The 22,050-nt window shown below is 45.5% G+C and overlaps 1 protein-coding gene across 2 annotated transcripts in view; it reads left to right on the plus strand.

The window, feature by feature from the left end:
- LOC118401753 (unconventional myosin-IXb-like) overlaps positions 1-22,050 on the plus strand; it is a 101,185-nt gene that overhangs the window by 1,989 nt on the left and 77,146 nt on the right. For both annotated transcript variants that reach the window (XM_052476086.1, XM_052476085.1), the window contains exon 2: positions 736-1,597. In XM_052476086.1, the coding sequence (XP_052332046.1) occupies positions 743-1,597 (855 nt within the window). In that variant the 5' untranslated portion in view covers positions 736-742. The remainder of the gene's footprint in view (positions 1-735; positions 1,598-22,050) is intronic.

Here is a 22,050-nt window from a genome sequence, read left to right on the forward strand (position 1 = left end):
CCCTCATTCGTCTCTCTCTCTCTTTCCCTTTCCCCCCCTCATTCGTCTCTCTCTCTCTCTTTCCCCCTCATTCGTCTCTCTCTCTCTCTCTTTCCCTTTTCCCCCCTCATTCGTCTCTCTCTCTCTCTTTCCCCCTCATTCGTCTGTCTCTCTCTCTTTCCCTTTTCCCCCTTCATTCGTCTCTCTCTCTTTCCCTTTCCCCCCTCATTTGTCTCTCTCTCTCTTTCCCTTTTCCCCCTTCATTCGTCTCTCTCTCTTTCCCTTTCCCCCCCTCATTTGTCTCTCTCTCTCTCTTTCCCTTTTCCCCCTTCATTCGTCTCTCTCTCTCTCTCTTTCCCTTTCCCCCCCTCATTTCTCTCTCTCTCTCTCTCTCTCTCTTTCCCTTTCCCCCCCTCATTCGTCTCTCTCTCTCTCTCTCTTTCCCCCTCATTCGTCTCTCTCTCTCTTTCCCTTTCCCCCCCTCATTCGTCTCTCTCTCTCTCTTTCCCCCTCATTCGTCTCTCTCTCTCTCTCTTTCCCTTTTCCCCCTCATTCGTCTCTCTCTCTCTCTTTCCCCCCTCATTCGTCTCTCTCTCTCTCTTTCCCTTTTCCCCCTTCATTCGTCTCTCTCTCTTTCCCTTTCCCCCCCTCATTTGTCTCTCTCTCTCTTTCCCTTCCCCCCCCTCATTCGTCTCTCTCTCTTTCTCTCTCTCTCTTTCCCCCCCTCATTCGTCTCTCTCGCTCTCTCCTGCCCAGTGGATGCATGCTGATTGGAGGAGGGCAGTGCCAGTGTCAGGTCAGCAGGATGAGTGTGTCTGACGGTGTGACGAGAACAACCAGCTTGGACATGGATCAATTACAGCAACGGCAGACCGTCTTTCTCCAGATCTACCCGCGTCTGCCCCAGGACACCGCTGCATGTTGTACCCTCCAGGTCAGCCCTCTGGCCACGGCCGCTACGGTTATCCAGAACGCAGGGGCCACGCTGGGCCTGGACATGACCCGACACTACGCCCTCTTGGAGGTCAGGCAGGATGGAGGGGCTGAGAGGATGCTAAGGCACTCTGAGATTCCCATGGAGAGGGTGTTGCTGTGGCCCCCAGGGGCCCAGAACCAGCATCCCCAGGAGGAGGGTTACTACTTCATCCTGCAAGCCCAAGGAAGTGGAGGGGATCTGGGGTCAGGGACTGGCGGTAGTGAGGTATCTTCATCAGAGGAATATGATGACCTGTGCAGCCTCTCCACCTTGACCGAGGACACTATCCTGGCCGCATTGCGCCAGCGCTTCTACAAACACAACATCTACACGTACGCCAGCGGCATCCTGGTCGCCATTAACCCCTTCAAGTTCCTACCCATCTATAACCCGAAGTATGTCAAAATGTACAACGACCAGCCACTGGGAAAACTGAGCCCTCACATCTTTGCAGTGGCGGACGTGGCGTTCCACACCATGCTGAAGAAGCAGGAGAACCAGTGTGTGGTGATATCAGGGGAGAGCGGATCAGGGAAGACCCAGAGCGCCAACTTCCTGATTCACTGTCTGACGGCGTTGAGCCAGAAGGGCTACAGCAGTGGGGTGGAGAGGACCATATTAGGAGCAGGGCCTGTCCTGGAGGTAAGAGGATAGACAGAGAGAGAGAGAGAGAGAGAGTGAGTGTGTGTGTAACTGACGGTTATGGATGAAGATCGTCATGAAAATAAAATAACTGTCAAAAGCCGATAATCCTTCCCTAATAGCGGGAGTGTTTACTAATGATAATCCTTCCCTAATAGCGGGAGTGTTTACTAACGATAATCCTTCCCTAATAGCGGGAGTGTTTACTAACGATAATCCTTCCCTAATAGCGGGAGTGTTTACTAACGATAATCCTTCCCTAATAGCGGGAGTGTTTACTAACGATAATCCTTCCCTAATAGCGGGAGTGTTTACTAACGATAATCCTTCCCTAATAGCGGGAGTGTTTACTAACGATAATCCTTCCCTAATAGCGGGAGTGTTTACTAATGATAATCCTTCCCTAATAGCGGGAGTGTTTACTAATGATAATCCTTCCCTAATAGCGGGAGTGTTTACTAATGATAATCCTTCCCTAATAGCGGGAGTGTTTACTAATGATAATCCTTCCCTAATAGCGGGAGTGTTTACTAACGATAATCCTTCCCTAATAGCGGGAGTGTTTACTAACGATAATCCTTCCCTAATAGCGGGAGTGTTTACTAATGATAATCCTTCCCTAATAGCGGGAGTGTTTACTAATGATAATCCTTCCCTAATAGCGGGAGTGTTTACTAATGATAATCCTTCCCTAATAGCGGGAGTGTTTACTAATGATAATCCTTCCCTAATAGCGGGAGTGTTTACTAATGATAATCCTTCCCTAATAGCGGGAGTGTTTACTAATGATAATCCTTCCCTAATAGCGGGAGTGTTTACTAATGATAATCCTTCCCTAATAGCGGGAGTGTTTACTAATGATAATCCTTCCCTAATAGCGGGAGTGTTTACTAATGATAATCCTTCCCTAATAGCGGGAGTGTTTACTAATGATAATCCTTCCCTAATAGCGGGAGTGTTTACTAATGATAATCCTTCCCTAATAGCGGGAGTGTTTACTAATGATAATCCTTCCCTAATAGCGGGAGTGTTTACTAATGATTATACGCCGTTGTTTTTGCTCACTTATACAGTGCTTAGTCTGTCTATGAAACATTCTGCATCTCCTCCTCTTTCCAACTGGCCTTTGATGCAGGAGCTGTTAATACGCTCGCTGTGCGGGGGAGTAGACCGCTATAGGCTACGGCACTAAAGTAAAAAAAAAAAAACATTTGTTTGATGTGTGGACTTTTTTGTTTGTTGTTGCTTAAATCTCTTCGCCTCACTTCCTGTTGTGCTGCTGGTGCCTCCTGGAAAGACTGAATATTATCTCTAGTAGCCATGTTAGAGCGGTTGTCATGGTTACCGGGTTAAACGTTTGTTTTTTTTACGAGGAGATAGTAAGTCTGACAATCTTTAAAAAATGTTTTATATAGTTTCTTTATAAAGATACACTTTTATAGTTTCATAATGCTCGATGACCACATCTATAAGGCGCTATGAATGTTAATAAAGCAGTATAAGACTTCATCATGAGAAGTGTAACTGATCTCGACTCCAGAGAAGAGACCCTGGCCAGACCCGCAGTAGTTTGAGATTATCTTTGGGTGAAAGACTGTCCGATGAGAACTCAGCTGCTATGTGGTAAACCAGGCATCTCTAGAGCAGGCAGGAGGAAGCCATAGATACACATGAACGAAGAGCTACTGTTTGCACCTGAAAGTGTGGCCTCATATTTATTTATTTGCAGCTGGATGTGTCAATGAAAAGCTAGAAACAAAAACACTACGACTACGTCTCAAACGGCACCCTATTCCCTAAATAGTTCACTACTTTTTTTCATAGAGTGCCTTTTGAGACTGTGTTTTCTATACAGCTGTCAGCGTTAGAAAGCAAAACATTCTCTGCCAAACCTGCATTCCATCTGGTGTGGAGGAATACCAAGTGCAAATGCTTGTGTCCTACCCCACCGCACTCCTTCCCAAGAAGCACTCTGTTCCCGCCCTTACCCAAGGTGCATTGTGATCCCTAGATTCTTTCCTTTATCTCTGTGTACAGGTCCAACAGGTTTCTCTCAGGGTTTTTTCCTGTTTCTTACCCAAACAACAGTCCTCTGTTTTCTCTCTCTCTCTGTGTCTCTGTCTCTCTCTGTCTCGCTCTCTGTCGTTATGTGACGTTCATTCTCCGTTGGCAGTCAATGCCAGACGCTGAGGCGTGCATAGCTGCAGGAGAAGGGAAGGTCTCTGATTATTTGCGAGAGTATTTTTAAAGTGCTGTGGGAAGGAAAAAGGACACAGGAAATAGTTGTAAGCTGTGTGAAGTGAATTTCCCTCCTGTGTAACTGAGAGGACGGTGTTAACAACAACATACAGTGAAACTACTGACCACACTTAGGACTGTGGCGGTCACGAAATTTAGTCAGCCGGTGATTGTCAAGCAAATAACTGTCGGTCTCACGTTGACCATTAATTAACATAAACACATTGAGCATCTCCTGTGGCTTCCACACACAACCTACAAGCCATCTAAAAAGAAAAGTTGAATAAATCCATGTAATATAGCCTGGTAGTAGGCTACATGTAATCTATGCACTTAAATAGCGAATGGAGGGTGCTTTTCCCTGTGGTTTATCTTCATGCCAGCCAGGTAGGCTATACTCCTAATGTTGTTAATATAAGCGATGTGTGTAATATTAGCAGAGATGATAAATGCATATAGTAGGCCTAGCCTATAGAAAGCTGATGGGGATCCTCTTTTTAAGAGGCCATCGAAACTTTGTTTTCTACATTTACATTTACATTTAAGTCATTTAGCAGACGCTCTTATCCAGAGCGACTTACAAAATTGGTGCATACACCTTATGGCATCCAGTGGAACAGCCACCTACATCTAAATCTTTTTTTTTGGGGGAGAAGGGGGTGAGAAGGATTACTTACCCTTACTTACCCTATCCTAGGTATTCCTTGAGGAGGTGGGGTTTCAGGTGTCTCCGGAAGGTGGTGATTTTCTCCCACAATTGCGTAGCCAATAGAAATGTTGTGCAACATGAGCTCATGGGCTCTCATGAAGTGCTTGATTTAGATGTTCCGTTACATTTGTATTAATGTCAGTGATGACAGGGACAATAGAGTGCTGAGTACCAGGCAGTTAGCAATTTTGGTGGGTTTCTAATAACTATCAGCAGCATCAGAGCTTGGAAGAAGCCTAATTGCTGTGACTCAACGGTCACATGAAGTTTAACTGCCTTTGTGACTCATGACTGCCGGTGTGGCGGGTAAGACAGTCACCGTAACAACCCTAACCCACTGTCTATATAATGTAACCTTACAGAGATAGTGGTGCAAATCCAAGCAGATCCTTGATTTTTGGGTCACATTAGGTTGATGTTTTAAAAATATATTTTTTAAATTGTACCTTTTTTTATTTAACTAGGCAAGTCCGTTAAGAACAAATTCTTATTTACAATGACGGCCTGGGAACAATGGGTTAACTGCCTTGTTCAGGGGCAGAGCGACAGATTTTTACCTTGTCAGCTCGGGGATTTGAACTTGCAACCTTCCGGTTACTAGTCCAACGCTCTAACCACTAGGCTACCTGCCGCCTCTACACTCTAACCACTAGGCTACCTGCCGCCTCTACACTCTAACCACTAGGCTACCTGCCGCCTCTACACTCTAACCACTAGGCTACCCTGCCACCTCTACACTCTAACCACTAGGCTACCCTGCCACCTCTACACTCTAACCACTAGGCTACCCTGCCACCTCTACACTCTAACCACCTGCCACCCACTTCTCACAGTGCTCAGGAATAACGGGGAGCATAGACTATATCAAGTTTTTAATTACTTCTTTACTAAAGGACACGTACACGTATATCCTGTGTACTACTTCCTGTCCACCTTCAGGAAGTCAGAAGCACACGAGGTAGTTACTACAGGAACCTCGGTACTGTTTAATGTTTTCAGTTGGTGCCTTTTTTGTCTCTACTCTCTCCGGGTCTAATTAGCCAGTTGCATTACATTATCCATAATCACATGACACTGGATCACTGTATGCACAATGTCCACTCATTAATGAGGATGACCGTTGATTAAAACAACTGATATTAAACACTTTTACCATTTTCTCATTGCTCTGACGTCTGCACTGAGAAAGCATCAAGGTCCCGTATTCATGAAGTGCTGATCTAGGATCAGGCCCCGCCTCCTGTCCCAAGTAATCTTATTCATTATGATCTAAATAGATCCTAGATCAGAAATCCTACTCTTAAGATGTTTTTATGTATACAGTACTAGATTCTCTGCAGTGTTTTGGACGAACCTCTGGTGTCCTGATGGACTCCCCATGATGAGAGGTAACGCTATGATGGCGGAGAACTAGACCCCCCTTCTCTCTATCTGAGAGCAAAAAACTACACTCTTCACATGGTTAGGAGACGTAGGCCTCTTCTGCACTGTTCAACCAATCTAGTAAATGTGGAGGAGTTGAGATGGAGCGTCACCTTGCTAACATCCAAAAGCTGTTTCCCCTGGAAACAGGAACATCTGGTTGTTGGACTGGGCAGAGACAAGATGTTCTGGTTTTCAAGGGAAATGGCTTGTTGATGTTAACAAGGCGACGCTTTTACGCCTGCCTGACAATTCCTGCTTACCATATATACAAAAACTCTCTCTAATTACACTCTCTCTCTCTCTCTCTCTCTCTCTCTCTCTCTCTCTCTCTCACTCACACACGTTCACCCTGTCTCTCTCTCTCTCTCTCTCTCTCACTCACACACGTTCACCCTGTCTCTCTCTCTCTCTCTCACTCACACACACACACACACACACCCTCACACACACACACACACACACACACACACACACACACACACACACCCTGTCTCTCTCTCTCGCTCACACACACACACCCTGTCTCTCTCTCTCGCTCACACACACGTTCACCCTGTCTCTCTCTCTCTCTCACACACACACGTTCACCCTGTATCTCTCTCTCTCTCACACACACACGTTCACCCTGTCTCTCTCTCTCTGTCTCTCTCACACACACGTTCACCCTGTCTCTCTCTCTCTCTCTCTCTCTCTCTCTCTCTCTCTCTCTCTCATTAGAGAGGTCTTTGAAACCTTGAATCAGGGTTTCAAACATGGGGAAATTACACTCTCTAATTGTTTTATATTTTTGACATTTTGTCAGGAAATGCAGCTCCGTCTCAGGTTCTGCTGTTGTGCAATGGTAGCACAGCCTTTCCTCTACAGGGAGCCAGGTTTTCCTGTGTCTACCCTTCTCAATGGCAAGGCTGTGCTCACTGAGGCTGTACTTTGTCAAGGTTTTTCTAAGGTTTTGCACTGCATTCTGCTTTGTGCTTGTGTTTGTGTTTCCCAATAAGCAATATAGTTTTGTTTTGACTGTGTTGTAATTTGGTTTCTCCTGATTGATTGGATGTTCTGGTCCTGAGTAGAACAGGTTTGTGAACTCAGCCCCAGGACCAGCTGGATGAGGGGACTCTTTTCTTTTCTCGGGTTGCAGGGCTTGGTAATGATATGAGAGGGGGTCACTGTATTTTAGATGTTTCCAAAACTTAATTTCTCTTTTTTGAGTTTTTATTATTAGTGGATATTGGCCTAATTCTGCCCTGCAAGCATTGTTTGTAGTTTTCCTCTGGACATGTAGGAGACTCTTACAGAACATGCATGCAGGGTTTCAATGGGGTATTTGTCCCATTTGATGAAATCTTGTTTTGCAAGTGGATCCCACACCTCTCTGCCATAAAGTGCAATTGGTTCAGTGACACATTCAATTAATTTCAGCCAAATGTTAATAGGTATTTCAATTTGAATGAGCTTTTTAATGGCGTAGAATGCCCTGCGTTCTTTCTCTCTCAGTTCATTCACTGCCTCATTAAGGTGTCCAGTTGAGCTTATTTTTAAACCTAAGTAATTGTAGTGTGTACAGTGCTCTATATATTTTGTACCAATTGAGAATTTTGGTCTAATTCCCTGAGATCTGGATCTTCTCTGGAAAATCATTATTTTAGTATTTTTGGGGTCTACTGCCAGGGCCCAGGTCTAGCAGTACTGCTCTAGCAGGTCCAGGCTCTGCTGTAGGCCATGTGCTGTGGGTGACAGCAGGCATAGGTCATCTGCAAAGAGTAGGCATTTAACCTCTGAATTGTGGAGACTAACACCAGGGGCTGAGGATTTATCTAGAATAGTGGCCAATTCATTAATGTAGATATTGAAGAGTGCAGGGCTCAGATTGCAACCCTGGCGAAGGCCCCGCACCTGGTTAAAGAATTCTGTTATTTTCTTACCAATTTTAATGCTGCACGTATTGCCAGTATACATTGATTTAATTATGTCATATGTTTTACCCCCTACACCACTTTCAATAACCTTGTAGAACAGTCCTGTATGCCAAATAACCAAATACTTTTTGGAAGTCGATTAAAGCAAGCGTATATTTTGGTATTAGTTTGTTGGACATGTTTATCTATCAGGGTGTGCAGGGTGTAAATATGATCAGTTGTGCGATGTTTTGGTATAAATCTTATTTGGCTTTTACTCAAGACATTGTGTTTATTAAGGAAGATTAGAACTCTTACATTTATAATACTACAGAAAACCTTCCCCATGTTACTGTTCACACAAATGCCTCTGTAATTATTAGGGTCAAATTTGTCTCTGTTCTTAAAGATTGGGGTCCCAGATGTCAGGGAATTAACCTACACTCAGGATCAAATTAAACAGTTTTAATATAGCCAATTGAAATTTTGCACTAGTGAATTTGAGCATCTCATTTAGGATGCCATCATGTCCACATGCCTTTTTTAAATTTGAGAGCTTGAGATTTCTTATTGAGCTCCTGGTCAGTAATTGGGGAGTGCAGTGGATTTTGATTGTCATTTTATAGCTTTTTCTAACCCGTTGAACTGCTCATGAATTTGGCGTTGTTTCTGCGTTTGTGTAAATTTGAACAGTGTTGTAGAGCGTTTTAAAATGGGTTGTCCATATGTCACCATTTTGTATCACTAATTCCTCTTGTTTAGATTTTTTTTTAACGTTTTTTACAATTTTGCCAGAAGTTGTGTGTGTTTATGGACTCCTCAGTTAGTGTCAGCTGCTTCCTGTTGTACTGTGCTGTTTTGGTTCTGAGTGTTACGTTTATAGAGTTTTAAAGTCTCACAGTAATGAAGGTGTAGTTCACCATTATTTGGGTCTCTGTGCTGTTTGGTTCTGAGTGTTACGTTTTATAGAGTTTTAAAGTCTCACAGTAATTAAGGTGTAGTTCACCATTATTTGGGTCTCTGTGCTTTATGGTTCTGAGTGTTACGTTTTTATAGAGTTTTTATAGAGTTTTAAAGTCTGTTTGGTTCACGTTTTTATAGAGTTTTAAAGTAATGAAGGTGTAGTTCACCATTATTTGGGTCTCTGTGCTTTTGGTTGGAAAGTGTTCCAAGTTTATGCCTTTTTATAATTTTACAATCTGCATCAAACCAGTTGTCATCTGTGGTCTTTTTTGTTTTGTTTTTTATCCATTTCAATTGTGTATCTTTTGCCGTTTGCCTGAATTATATAGTTGATGTTTTGTTCTGCCAGATTGATGCCTTCTTTACTGTGAGTGAATGTGGTCTCCAGAAAGTTATCTGAGAGTGTTTGGATATTTTGGTTACTGGTTGCTTTCTGGTATTCTTCTGTGCTGTTTTGGGCCCATCTGTGTGAATTTCTGATGTTGTACAGCTGACTGGGCTGTGAATGTCTGATGTTGTACAGCTCACTGGGCTGTGAATGTCTGATGTTGTACAGCTTACTGGGCTGTGAATGTGTGGTGGTTTCCATGTCTGTTCTTTTGAGGAACAACGTAATTTGGCTGTGATCAGACAGAGGTGTTAGTGGCTTGACAGTGAATGAGCTGAGAGAGAAAGGGTCAATGTCTGTGAGATCTTCTCTGAGTAATATGGAGATTCTGAGGGGGGGATATATATCGCGCAAAGGACCACATCTTTTTCTGCCAATACAAGTTCTTTTTTCAGTTTTAACCAAATGTGATATTTGCCAATTTTGTGGGGATCAATTAGATGTTGTAGTTCGGATTTGTACCAAATGATCAGTCCTCCAGAGTCTCTGCCTCTATTGACAAAGCTGTGTTTCTGTGATGGCACAATTACCTCTCTGGAGCCTGTGGGACAGTGACCTCTCTGTAGCCTGTGGGGCAGTGACCTCTCTGTAGCCTGTGGGGCAGTGACCTCTCTGTAGCCTGTGCGGCAGTGACCTCTCTGTAGCCTGTGCGGCAGTGACCTCTCTGTAGCCTGTGCGGCAGTGACCTCTCTGTAGCCTGTGGGGCAGTGATCTCTCTGTAGCCTGTGCGGCAGTGACCTCTCTGTAGCCTGTGGGGCAGTGATCTCTCTGTAGCCTGTGCGGCAGTGACCTCTCTGTAGCCTGTGCGGCAGTGACCTCTCTGTAGCCTGTGGGGCAGTGACCTCTCTGTAGCCTGTGGGGCAGTGACCTCTCTGTAGCCTGTGGGGCAGTGATCTCTCTGTAGCCTGTGCGGCAGTGACCTCTCTGTAGCCTGTGGGGCAGTGACCTCTCTGTAGCCTGTGGGGCAGTGACCTCTCTGTAGCCTGTGCGGCAGTGACCTCTCTGGAGCCTGTGGGACAGTGACCTCTCTGGAGCCTGTGGGACAGTGACCTCTCTGTAGCCTGTGGGGCAGTGACCTCTCTGTAGCCTGTGGGGCAGTGACCTCTCTGTAGCCTGTGCGGCAGTGACCTCTCTGGAGCCTGTGGGACAGTGACCTCTCTGTAGCCTGTGGGACAGTGACCTCTCTGTAGCCTGTGGGACAGTGACCTCTCTGTAGCCTGTGGGGCAGTGACCTCTCTGTAGCCTGTGGGGCAGTGACCTCTCTGTAGCCTGTGGGGCAGTGACCTCTCTGTAGCCTGTGGGGCAGTGACCTCTCTGGAGCCTGTGGGGCAGTGACCTCTCTGGAGCCTGTGGGGCAGTGACCTCTCTGGAGCCTGTGGGACAGTGACCTCTCTGGAGCCTGTGGGGCAGTGACCTCTCTGTAGCCTGTGGGACAGTGACCTCTCTGGAGCCTGTGGGACAGTGACCTCTCTGGAGCCTGTGGGGCAGTGACCTCTGGAGCCTGTGGGGCAGTGACCTCTCTGGAGCCTGTGGGGCAGTGACCTCTCTGGAGCCTGTGGGGCAGTGAGTGACAACGTCAGCCTTACACCATGTCTCCTGCAGAATGACGTCATCATCTTTAAGATGTGTGTTGAACTCCAGTGCTAAACTCTTCAGTCCAAAGGTTGATGAGTATAGGGTTTAGGCCTGATAGTGATTTCATGTTGCAAAAAGAAAGAATAGCAGTCAGAAATACAGTAACTAAATCAAATCAAATCGAATTTTATTTGTCACATACACATGGTTAGCAGATGTTAATGCGAGTGTAGCGAAATGCTTGTGCTTCTAGTTCCGACAATGCAGTGATAACCAACAAGTAATCTAACTAACAATTCCAAAACTACTGTCTTATACACAGTGTAAGGGGATAAGGAATATGTACATAAGGATATATGAATGAGTGATGGTACAGAGCAGCATACAGTAGATGGTATCGAGTACAGTATATACATATGAGATCAGTATGTAGACAAAGTAAACAAAGTGGCATAGTTAAAGTGGCTAGTGATACATGTATTACATAAGGATGCAGTCGATGATGTAGAGTACAGTATATACGTATGCATATGAGATGAATAATGTAGGGTAAGTAACATTATATAAGGTAGCATTGTTTAAAGTGGCTAGTGATATATTTACATCATTTCCCATCAATTCCCATTATTAAAGTGGCTGGAGTTGGGTCAGTGTCAATGACAGTGTGTTGGCAGCAGCCACTCAATGTTAGTGGTGGCTGTTTAACAGTCTGATGGCCTTGAGATAGAAGCTGTTTTTCAGTCTCTCGGTCCCAGCTTTGATGCACCTGTACTGACCTCACCTTCTGGATGATAGCGGGGTGAACAGGCAGTGGTTCGGGTGGTTGATGTCCTTGATGATCTTTATGGCCTTCCTGTAACATCGGGTGGTGTAGGTGTCCTGGAGGGCAGGTAGTTTGCCCCCGGTGATGCGTTGTGCAGACCTCACTACCCTCTGGAGAGCCTTACGGTTGAGGGCGGAGCAGTTGCCGTACCATGCGGTGATACAGCCCGCCAGGATGCTCTCGATTGTGCATCTGTAGAAGTTTGAGTGCTTTTGGTGACAAGCCGAATTTCTTCAGCCTCCTGAGGTTGAAGAGGCGCTGCTGCGCCTTCTTCACGACGCTGTCAGTGTGAGTGGACCAATTCAGTTTGTCTGTGATGTGTATTTTTTTTTTATTTTTTTTTTTAACCTTTATTTAACCAGGCAAGTCAGTTAAGAACATATTCTTATTTTCAATGACGGCCTGGGAACAGTGGGTTAACTGCCTGTTCAGGGGCAGAACGACAGATTTGTACCATGTCAGCTCGGGGGTTTGAACTCGCAACCTTGCGGTTACTAGTCCAACGCTCTAACCACTAGGCTACGCTGCCGCGGAACTTAAAACTTGCTACCCTCTCCACTACTGTTCCATCGATGTGGATAGGGGGGTGTTCCCTCTGCTGTTTCCTGAAGTCCACAATCATCTCCTTAGTTTTGTTGACGTTGAGTGTGAGGTTATTTTCCTGACACCACACTCCGAGGGCCCTCACCTCCTCCCTGTAGGCCGTCTCGTCGTTGTTGGTAATCAAGCCTACCACTGTTGTGTCGTCCGCAAACTTGATGATTGAGTTGGAGGCGTGCGTGGCCACGCAGTCGTGGGTGAACAGGGAGTACAGGAGAGGGCTCAGAACGCACCCTTGTGGGGCCCCCGTGTTGAGGATCAGCGGGGAGGAGATGTTGTTGCCTACCCTCACCACCTGGGGGCGGCCCGTCAGGAAGTCCAGTACCCAGTTGCACAGGGCGGGGTCGAGACCCAGGGTCTCGAGCTTGATGACGAGCTTGGAGGGTACTATGGTGTTGAATGCCGAGCTGTAGTCGATGAACAGCATTCTCACATAGGTATTCCTCTTGTCCAGGTGGGTTAGGGCAGTGTGCAGTGTGGTTGAGATTGCATCGTCTGTGGACCTATTTGGGCGGTAAGCAAATTGGAGTGGGTCTAGGGTGACAGGTAGGGTGGAGGTGATATGGTCCTTGACTAGTCTCTCAAAGCACTTCATGATGACGGAAGTGAGTGCTACGGGCGGTAGTCGTTTAGCTCAGTTACCTTAGCTTTCTTGGGAACAGGAACAATGGTGGCCCTCTTGAAGCATGTGGGAACAGCAGACTGGTATAGGGATTGATTGAATATGTCCGTAAACACACCGGCCAGCTGGTCTGCGCATGCTCTGAGGGCGCGGCTGGGGATGCCGTCTGGGCCTGCAGCCTTGCGAGGGTTAACACGTTTAAATGTCTTACTCACCTCGGCTGCAGTGAAGGAGAGACCGCATGTTTTCGTTGCAGGCCGTGTCAGTGGCACTGTATTGTCCTCAAAGCGGGCAAAACAGTTATTTAGCCTGCCTGGGAGCAAGACATCCTGGTCCGTGACTGGGCTGGGTTTCTTCTTGTAGTCCGTGATTGACTGTAGACCCTGCCACATGCCTCTTGTGTCTGAGCCATTGAATTGAGATTCCACTTTGTCTCTGTTCTGACGCTTAGCTTGTTTAATAGCCTTGCGGAGGGAATAGCTGCACTGTTTGTATTCGGTCATGTTACCAGACACCTTGCCCTGATTAAAAGCAGTGGTTCGCGCTTTCAGTTTCACGCGAATGCTGCCATCAATCCACGGTTTCTGGTTTGTTTTTTTTTTTAATCGTTGCTATGGGAACGTCATCTTCGACGCACGTTCTAATGAACTCGCACACCGAATCAGCGTATTCGTCAATATTTTCATCTGACGCAATATGAAACATGTCCCAGTCCACGTGATGGAAGCAGTCTTGGAGTGTGGAGTCAGCTTGGTCTGACCAGCGTTGGACAGACCTCAGCGTGGGAGCCTCTTGTTTTAGTTTCTGCCTGTAGGCAGGGATCAGCAAAATGGAGTCGTGGTCAGCTTTTCCGAAAGGGGAGCGGGGCAGGGCCTTATATGCGTCGCGGAAGTTAGAGTAACAATGATCCAAGGTTTTACCACCCCTGGTTGCGCAATCGATATGCTGATAAAATTTAGGGAGTCTTGTTTTCAGATTAGCTTTGTTAAAATCCCCAGCTACAATGAATGCAGCCTCCGGATAAATGGTTTCCAGTTTGCAAAGAGTTAAATAAAGTTCGTTCAGAGCCATCGATGTGTCTGCTTGGGGGGGGGATATATACGGCTGTGATTATAATCGAAGAGAATTCTCTTGGAAGATAATGCGGCCTACATTTGATTGTGAGGAATTCTAAATCGGGTGAACAGAAGGATTTGAGTTCCTGTATGTTTCCTTCACCACACCATGTCTCGTTAGTCATGAGGCATACGTCCCCGCCACTCTTCTTACCAGAAAGATGTTTGTTTCTGTCGGCGTTATGCGTGGAGATGGTAACGTCTTCCCAGTAAGCCATGTTTCCGTGAAGCAGAGAACGTTGCAGTCTCTGATGTCCCTCTGGAATAATATATGCCATTTAGCAGACGCTTTTATCCAAAGCGACTTAGTCATGTGTGCATACATTCTACGTATGGGTGGTCCCGGGAATCGAACCCACTACCCTGACGTTACAAGCGCCATGCTCTACCAACTGAGCTACAGAAGAACCACAATGCCACCCTTGCTCGGATTTCGTCAACCTTGTTGTCAAGAGACTGGACATTGGCAAGAAGAATGCTGGGGAGTGGTGCGCGATGTGCCCTTTTTCGGAGTCTGACCAGAACACCGCCTCTTTTTCGGAGTCGTTTCCTTGGGTCGCTGCATGCGATCCATTCCGTTGTCCTGTTTGTAAGGCAGAACACAGGATCCGCGTCGCGGAAAACATATTCTTGGTCGTACTGATGGTGAGTTGACGCTGATCTTATATTCAGTAGTTCTTCTCGACTGTATGTAATGAAACCTAAGATGACCTGGGGTACTAATGTAAGAAATAACACGTAAAAAAACAAAAAACTGCATAGTTTCCTAGGAACGCGAAGCGAGGCGGCCATCTCAGTCTAATAAGTTGTTAAGGGTGAGATAAACAGGTTAACAACTAACATTCTTTCTGTTGCATATACATATATAAATATTCCTATTCATTGAACAAGTAAATTCTAGTACAATGTGTGTGTGTGTGTGTTTAATCTCTTTAATCTCTCTCTCACACACACGCTCACCCTCTCTCTCACACACACGCTCACCCTCTCACCCTCTCTCTCCCTCACACACGCTCACCCTCTCTCTCCCTCCGTCACACACGCTCACCCTCTCTCACACACGCTCACCCTCTCTCTCCCTCTCTCTCCCTCCCTCACACACGCTCACCCTCTCTCTCCCTCCCTCACACACGCTCACCCTCTCTCTCCCTCCCTCACACACGCTCACCCTCTCTCTCCCTCCCTCACACACGCTCACCCTCTCTCTCTCTCCCTCCCTCACACACGCTCACCCTCTCTCTCTCTCCCTCCCTCACACACGCTCACCCTCTCTCTCCCTCCCTCCCTCCTCACGCTCACCCTCTCCCTCTCTCTCTCTCTCTCTCTCTCACACACACGCTCACCCTCTCTCTCGAACACACGCTCACCCCCTCTCTCTGTCTCTTATTTCTCTCGATCTATCTGCCTCTCTGCCACATTTATTGGTGGAAAGTAGAAGTCGCGTTTGAAATATTTGAAAGATGAAGATGACATGGTGTTTACTGCACTATGGAGAGGAGAAGATAACATGCTGTTTACTGCACTATGGAGAAAGTATCATGAATGAGAGTTTGTGGTTGAATTGCGGCAATTGATTTGTCAGCGCAAAACCTCGTGGATCGCCCAGGAAATGTTACTCTTCTAATCATAGATGTCGATCAGGATTATGTTGTATTTCCTTGTTTACTGAAGGGGGTTATCTGTTCGCCTCCTGATGGAGATTTGACTGTCAAACAGTGGGTGTGTTAAAGCACATGGTTAGTTCAAGGTACTGCTACATAATTCATTTTTTCCATTTATATTTTGAGGTTGGGCGTCACCCTGTTAGACAGTAGGTGTTACACCTCTGCTGATTGCCAACTCATTAGTCAGAAGGTTGGTTGGCCCAATGTTCCAGTTGTCTTGATGTGGAGGGTTAACACCTTTAGTTGGGGCGCCCTATTTGATAAAGCATGTTTGTTTGTTAAATACATTTTAAAAAAAAATCTGTTCTTCCCTGTTTTTGTTTGCTGAACCTTTTGGTTTACTTCCTGTCTTTTTAAATTTGGTTTGCCTCTTTTTGGGCAAATTTTGTGTGCGCTCATGGTGGGTGTCCTTAAGTCCCAGGCTGCAATTCAATCTCATAAAAGACACACCCTTGTCCACTTACCCTCGCCTTATGCCCTTAGGGGAATCCCCGTCACCGTCTTGGAGGGCAGTCCAAATGACTAGCCGAGCAAGTGAAGTTTGCAACATAAGACCCCTTTTTAGACGAGTTTGCGAGTGTACAATTATGTTCACTCCGGGGCCTGAAACTCCCCATAATTCAACTTGTGACGATTGTACATCCGCTAAGAAAAATCCACCAAAACTTTAAAACAAGGGAGAAGTCAACATACAAGTGTATGTAAAAACAAATGTAAAAAGGTTAGAAATTGTGCTACTAATGCACATGACGGCACAAACACGTCTCATAAATGTGATGTTTTTGTTTGGTTATCTTCTGGAAATTAAAAAAAATAAAACATTTTACTTCATAGGTTCCAGCTAGGCAGGCTAATGTTAAGTTCCAGCTGGGCAGGCTAATGTTAAGTTCCAGCTGGGCAGGCTAATGTTAAGTTCCAGCTGGGCAGGCTAATGTTAAGTTCCAGCTGGGCAGGCTAATGTTAAGTTCCAGCTGGGCAGGCTAATGTTAAGTTCCAGCTGGGCAGGCTAATGTTAAGTTCCAGCTGGGCAGGCTAATGTTAAGTTCCAGCTGGGCAGGCGAATGTTAAGTTCCAGCTGGGCAGGCTAATGTTAAGTTCCAGCTGGGCAGGCTAATGTTAAGTTCCAGCTGGGCAGGCTAATGTTAAGTTCCAGCTAGGCAGGCTAATGTTAAGTTCCAGCTGGGCAGGCTGATGTTAGCTAATTTAATTTGCTAGCTATCATACAGTAGGCCTATATTAATAATTTTATAGTTAATAAGTAGACATGCAAACATAATTGACAGTAGTGCATATAAAGCATCCACAAGCTACCGGTGGCTGAAAACACAATCATCGCGGGATGAACGAGTGATGAATTTCTGAGCAGTCCGTTTACAAGTAATTCTGTCCTCCCTCACCCTGCAAGTTTATACTCGTCCGAAGTCATGATGTGTCTACTTCATTTGAGGGGATAGGGTGTGTCTTTTTTAAGTGTTTGGACTGCAGCCTAGTTGTTATTACTAATCAACTTTCAGTGGACACCCCCAAGAGTGTCTTTCAGAACCCCTCCTAAAACCCCACCTGTTTTGATGTGGTTGTAGTGAGTAACTCTTTGTTAGTTTCCTCTTTTGTTTTGGTTCCTTGCTGGGGAACGTAACACCAGCACAGGTAAAATGTCTTCCGACTAACGAGATGACAAGCCAGCACAGGTGAAATGCCTTCCGACTAACGAGATGACAAGCCAGCACAGGTGAAATGCCTTCCGACTAACGAGATGACAAGCCAGCACAGGTGTAACACATACTTTCTAATGAAGTTACACCAATCAGTGCACCTAATGTCCAACCTCCCAATATAAATGGAAAAACCAAAGCCTGTAACAGTACAGGGTATATGGAAGTAGTATATTCCCAGAAGGGACTCACAAACTCCCAGAAGGGACTTACAAATGTCCCTCTTTTCAAAGATAATTTGTAAAAATCCAAATAACTTCATAGCTCTTCATTGTAAAGGTTTTTAACACTGTTTCCCATGCTTGTTCAATGAACTATAAACATTTAATCTACATGTACCTGTGGAACAAGCGCTAAGACACTAACAGTTTACAGACGGTAGGCATTTAAGGTCACAGTTATGAAAACTTAGGACACTAAAGAGGCCTTTCTACTGACTCTGAAAAACACCAAAAGAAAGATGCCCAGGGTCCCTGCTCAACTGCGTAAACGTGCCTTAGGCATGCTGCAAGGAGGCATGAGGACTGCAGATGTGGCCAGGGAAATACATTGCAATGTCCGTACTGTGAGATGTCTAAGACAGCGCTACAGGGAGACGGGACAGACAGCTGATCGTCCTCGCAGTGGCAGACCACGTGTAACAACATCTGTACAGGGTTGGTACATCAGAACATCACACCTGCGGGACAGGTACAGGATGGCACAACAACTGCCCGAGTTACAGCAGGAACGCACAATCCCTCCAGTGCTCAGACTATCAAAAATAGGCTGAGAGATGCTGGACTGAGGGCTTGAAGGCCTGTTGTAAGGCAAGTCCTCACCAGACATCACTGACAACAACGTCGCCTATGGGCACAAACCCACCGTCGCTGGACCAGACAGGACTGGCAAAAAGTGCTCTTCACTGACGAGTTGCGGTTTTGTCTCACCAGGGGTGATGGTCGGATTCACGTTTATTGTCGATGGAATGAGCGCTCCACCGAGGCCTGTACTCTGGAGGGGGATCGATTTGGAGGTGGAGGGTCCGTCATGGTCTGGGGCCATGTGTCACAGCATCATCGGACTGCGCTTGTTGTCATTGCAGGCAATCTCAACGCTGTGTGTTACAGGAAAGACATCCTCCTCCCTCATGTGGTACCCTCCCTGCAGGCTCATCCTGACATGACCCTCCAGCATGGCAATGCCACCAGCCATACTGCTCGTTCTGTGCAAGACAGGTGGCCACACCAGATACTGACTGTTACTTTTGATTTTGACCCCCCCCTGTTATGGTCATACAAATATTTACACATGTTAAGTTTGCTGAAAATAAACACAGTTGACAGTGAGAGGACTTTTTTTTTTTGCTGAGTTTATGTATACTGAACAAAAATATCACCACAACATGCAAGAATTTCTGAGTTACAGTATATATACAGTTACAGTATATATACTGTAAGGAAATCAGTCAATTTAAATATTCATGAGGCCCTAATCTATGGATTTCACATGGGTGAGCCTGGGTGGGCATAGGCCCATCCACTGGGGAGCCAGGCCCATCCACTGGGGAGCCAGACCCATCCACTGGGGAGCCAGGCCCATCCACTGGGGAGCCAGGCCCATCCACTGGGGAGCCAGGCCCATTCACTGGGGAGCCAGGCCCATCCACTGGGGAGCCAGGCCCATCCACTGGGGAGCCAGGCCCATCCACTGGGGAGCCAGGCCCATCCACTGGGGAGCCAGGACCCAGCCAGTCACAATAGATTTTTCCCCACAAAAGGGCTTTATTATAGGCAGAAAGTGTTCTCTGTTTCAACAGCTGTCTGGGTGGCTGGTATCAGACGATCCCGCAGGTGAAGAAGCCGGATGTGGAGGTCCTGGGCTTGCATGGTTACACGTGGTCTTTGGTTGTGAGGCAGGTTGGACTGCATACTGAGTTTGTACACATCTGGAGGAGAGGCATACTTATACCTCAGTAAATTCATCAGGCTTACACCATGTTTCAGTTCAATCACATCAAGATTATGATCAGTGATTTGTTCGTTGACTTCCTTAGAAGTGAGGGTTCTAAATAACCCTATTTTTGCAATATGTGAGATATTATCACAATCTCTTCCACAGAGATTGCTAAGGCGAACACCACCATGTTTAGTTTTGCCCAACCTAGATCGAGGCACAGACATGGTCTCAATGGTGGAAAACTGAGCTATCTACACTGGCTGTGCTAGGGGCAGACTCCACTAAACTGGCAGGCTGGCTAACAGCCTGCTGCCTGGCCTGCACCCCATCTCATTGTGAAGCTAGAGGACTTAGGTTTGAAATGACAGGGCTCTTTCTTATAGGATATTATTTCTTATACGAACATATACATCTCTCCTAATATGCATGGGAATACTTTGGAACAGATTTCCAAAATGTAAATCACTTGGAGCTGATCTGGTGTTTTTACAGTCTTTTATGTCCACCAATAAAAAAAATGTCCGCCAAATAATACCACCCGCATGCCGAATTCAGCCCGCAGGCCGCCAGTTGGAGAACCCTGCTCTAAAGTATTGAAGTGTGTGCTAGGAGAATACGTATAATTTTATTAAAGTAGAGATTCACCCAATTTTTAATGTTTTTTTTTTTTAAATATGGTTTTTGTGCATCTCTGATTGATGTTCTACCGATGTATTTATTTAATTTAAATCTATATATATATATATATATAATTTTTTTTTTTTTTTTTTTTTTCTTCCCAGGGTCATTTCATGTTATGTGTATCTGAGCTATTGCTGTTCATGTTATGTGTATCTGAGCTATTGCTGTTCCAGCAGGAAGAAATGAGTCCGGAATGACGTTGTGTGACGACCCTCCCCCTCCGTCTGCCGTATTCTCTCTTTGTTCTTGTTTCCTTATTAGGTGGGCGGAGTTGGGAGGGTCGTCAGCTACATGGGAAACACCTGGTTCAGGTGTGTCCCAGGATAAATACACCACTTCCCCATTCATGGAGGAGACTCTCCATGCAGACACCTTTACATATTTTGCTGTGTTTCTTGGTGGTTTTTTGGTTGTTTGCTTTGGCACCTTTCAACGGGGCGGCAGGGTAGCCTAGTGGTTAGAGCATTGGACTAGTAACCGAAAGGTTGCAAGTTCAAATACCCGAGCTGACAAGGTACAAAATCTGTCGTTCTGCCCTTGAACAGGCAGTTAACCCACTGTTCCTAGGCCGTCATTTAAAATAAGAATTTGTTCTTAACTGACTTGCCTAGTAAAATATATATGTTTTTAAATAATCACATTCATGCAAAACACTCACTTACACTACTGATTACACACACCGGTGTATGTTGTATTTAGTTTGCTTTATTTCATAAATATATATTTTGTTACATATCTCGACGTTGTCTCCCTTTTGTTACGGGCTTTGAGCCAGCTCGTGACAGTACCGTTGCGAAAACGCTCTCACTACACTGGAAGTTAATAGGAATACGATTTTTAGAATGCATAAAAATGATAATGTCAGATTTCAATATTGATCATATTTTGTTTATATATTCCTACCTCGTGAAATGTTTTTTATTTAACAGAGGGCCTAACACATTTCTCTTATTTGTCTGCCTCTTCAGTCCAGGGTGCATTGCATGGTAACCGTTGTAAATGTCAGACCCCACTCTGTGAGGCACATCGAATGGTGAGATTGTAGACTCCTGATAGTTTGTTTAGGCGATTTTTACAGCTTTCTAGCTACTTCATATTACTGATTTTTACTTTAGTATTATTGTGTGTAGCTCGCTAGCCAGGAAGCCCATATCGCTTTGCATTGTGGGTTTTGTCGTCGACTTGAGCTGCAACAGATTTCCACCATTATCACATGTTGCTAACAACTTTATTATAACGACATAATTAAACATTTGTTATTGTTCTAACATTTTTTATGTAACACTAAATTATATAAACGAGTGGTTTTGGATGGATCTTTGTTTCTTTGAACTGGTATTTCATGCCTTGTGATTGATAATTGAACAGGATGTGAATTGGCTTGTTCTCATTGGCTGATGCATGATGGGAATTGGTTTAAGAAGTCTCTGCGGGTTGGACAGATGGGGAACAGATCGTCTGCCGGGTTAACAGGCCCTTATCGAACATGGGTTTTCATTTTGAACAAGGTTTCGACCGCTTTTTCCTCACTGCAAATTAAAAGGCTCACTCTGGGCAAGAAAAAGCTACATCGTATACCTGCTCACTGTTAAAGTCCGACCGCTGGCTCAAACCTCTGTCCTAAAAACGACCCTGGTTTGGTCACTCAACTGTGTCATGTTATTAGTCGATCATTGTGTTGTCTTTAATGTATCTATTAACCAGAGAAAAACAGAGCACAAGTGGTGTGTGGGTGTCTGAAGCTGAGTTCTAGTTTCGTTCTCAGTCACTGGTGCGTTTCCTACAATATGACTGACTACACAACGCTGTTATCAATCAGGCTATTGACTCTGACTGTGTGCATGTAATCCTGAAATCAGTCCTTCTCAGAATGTCATGATGGTGTCAACACTTCAGACGTTCTGTGGCTTGTCATAAGATCCCTCCCAGATTCCAAGAACACAGGATGAGATGTTACTATCCTTTGTGCAAGCACTTCCAAGAGTTAATGAACAGTGAGCGTGGTGAAATTTGGGGAGCGCATCGTCAGTAGTGTACTTTTGGTTCCTAGGGTGTTTCGGCCTTTCACACTATACACCCTCCCCAAAGGCGGCCAGCGACAGGGTGAT

This window comes from Oncorhynchus keta, chromosome 23 (assembly GCF_023373465.1).
Source record: "Oncorhynchus keta strain PuntledgeMale-10-30-2019 chromosome 23, Oket_V2, whole genome shotgun sequence".
Taxonomy (NCBI): domain Eukaryota; kingdom Metazoa; phylum Chordata; class Actinopteri; order Salmoniformes; family Salmonidae; genus Oncorhynchus; species Oncorhynchus keta.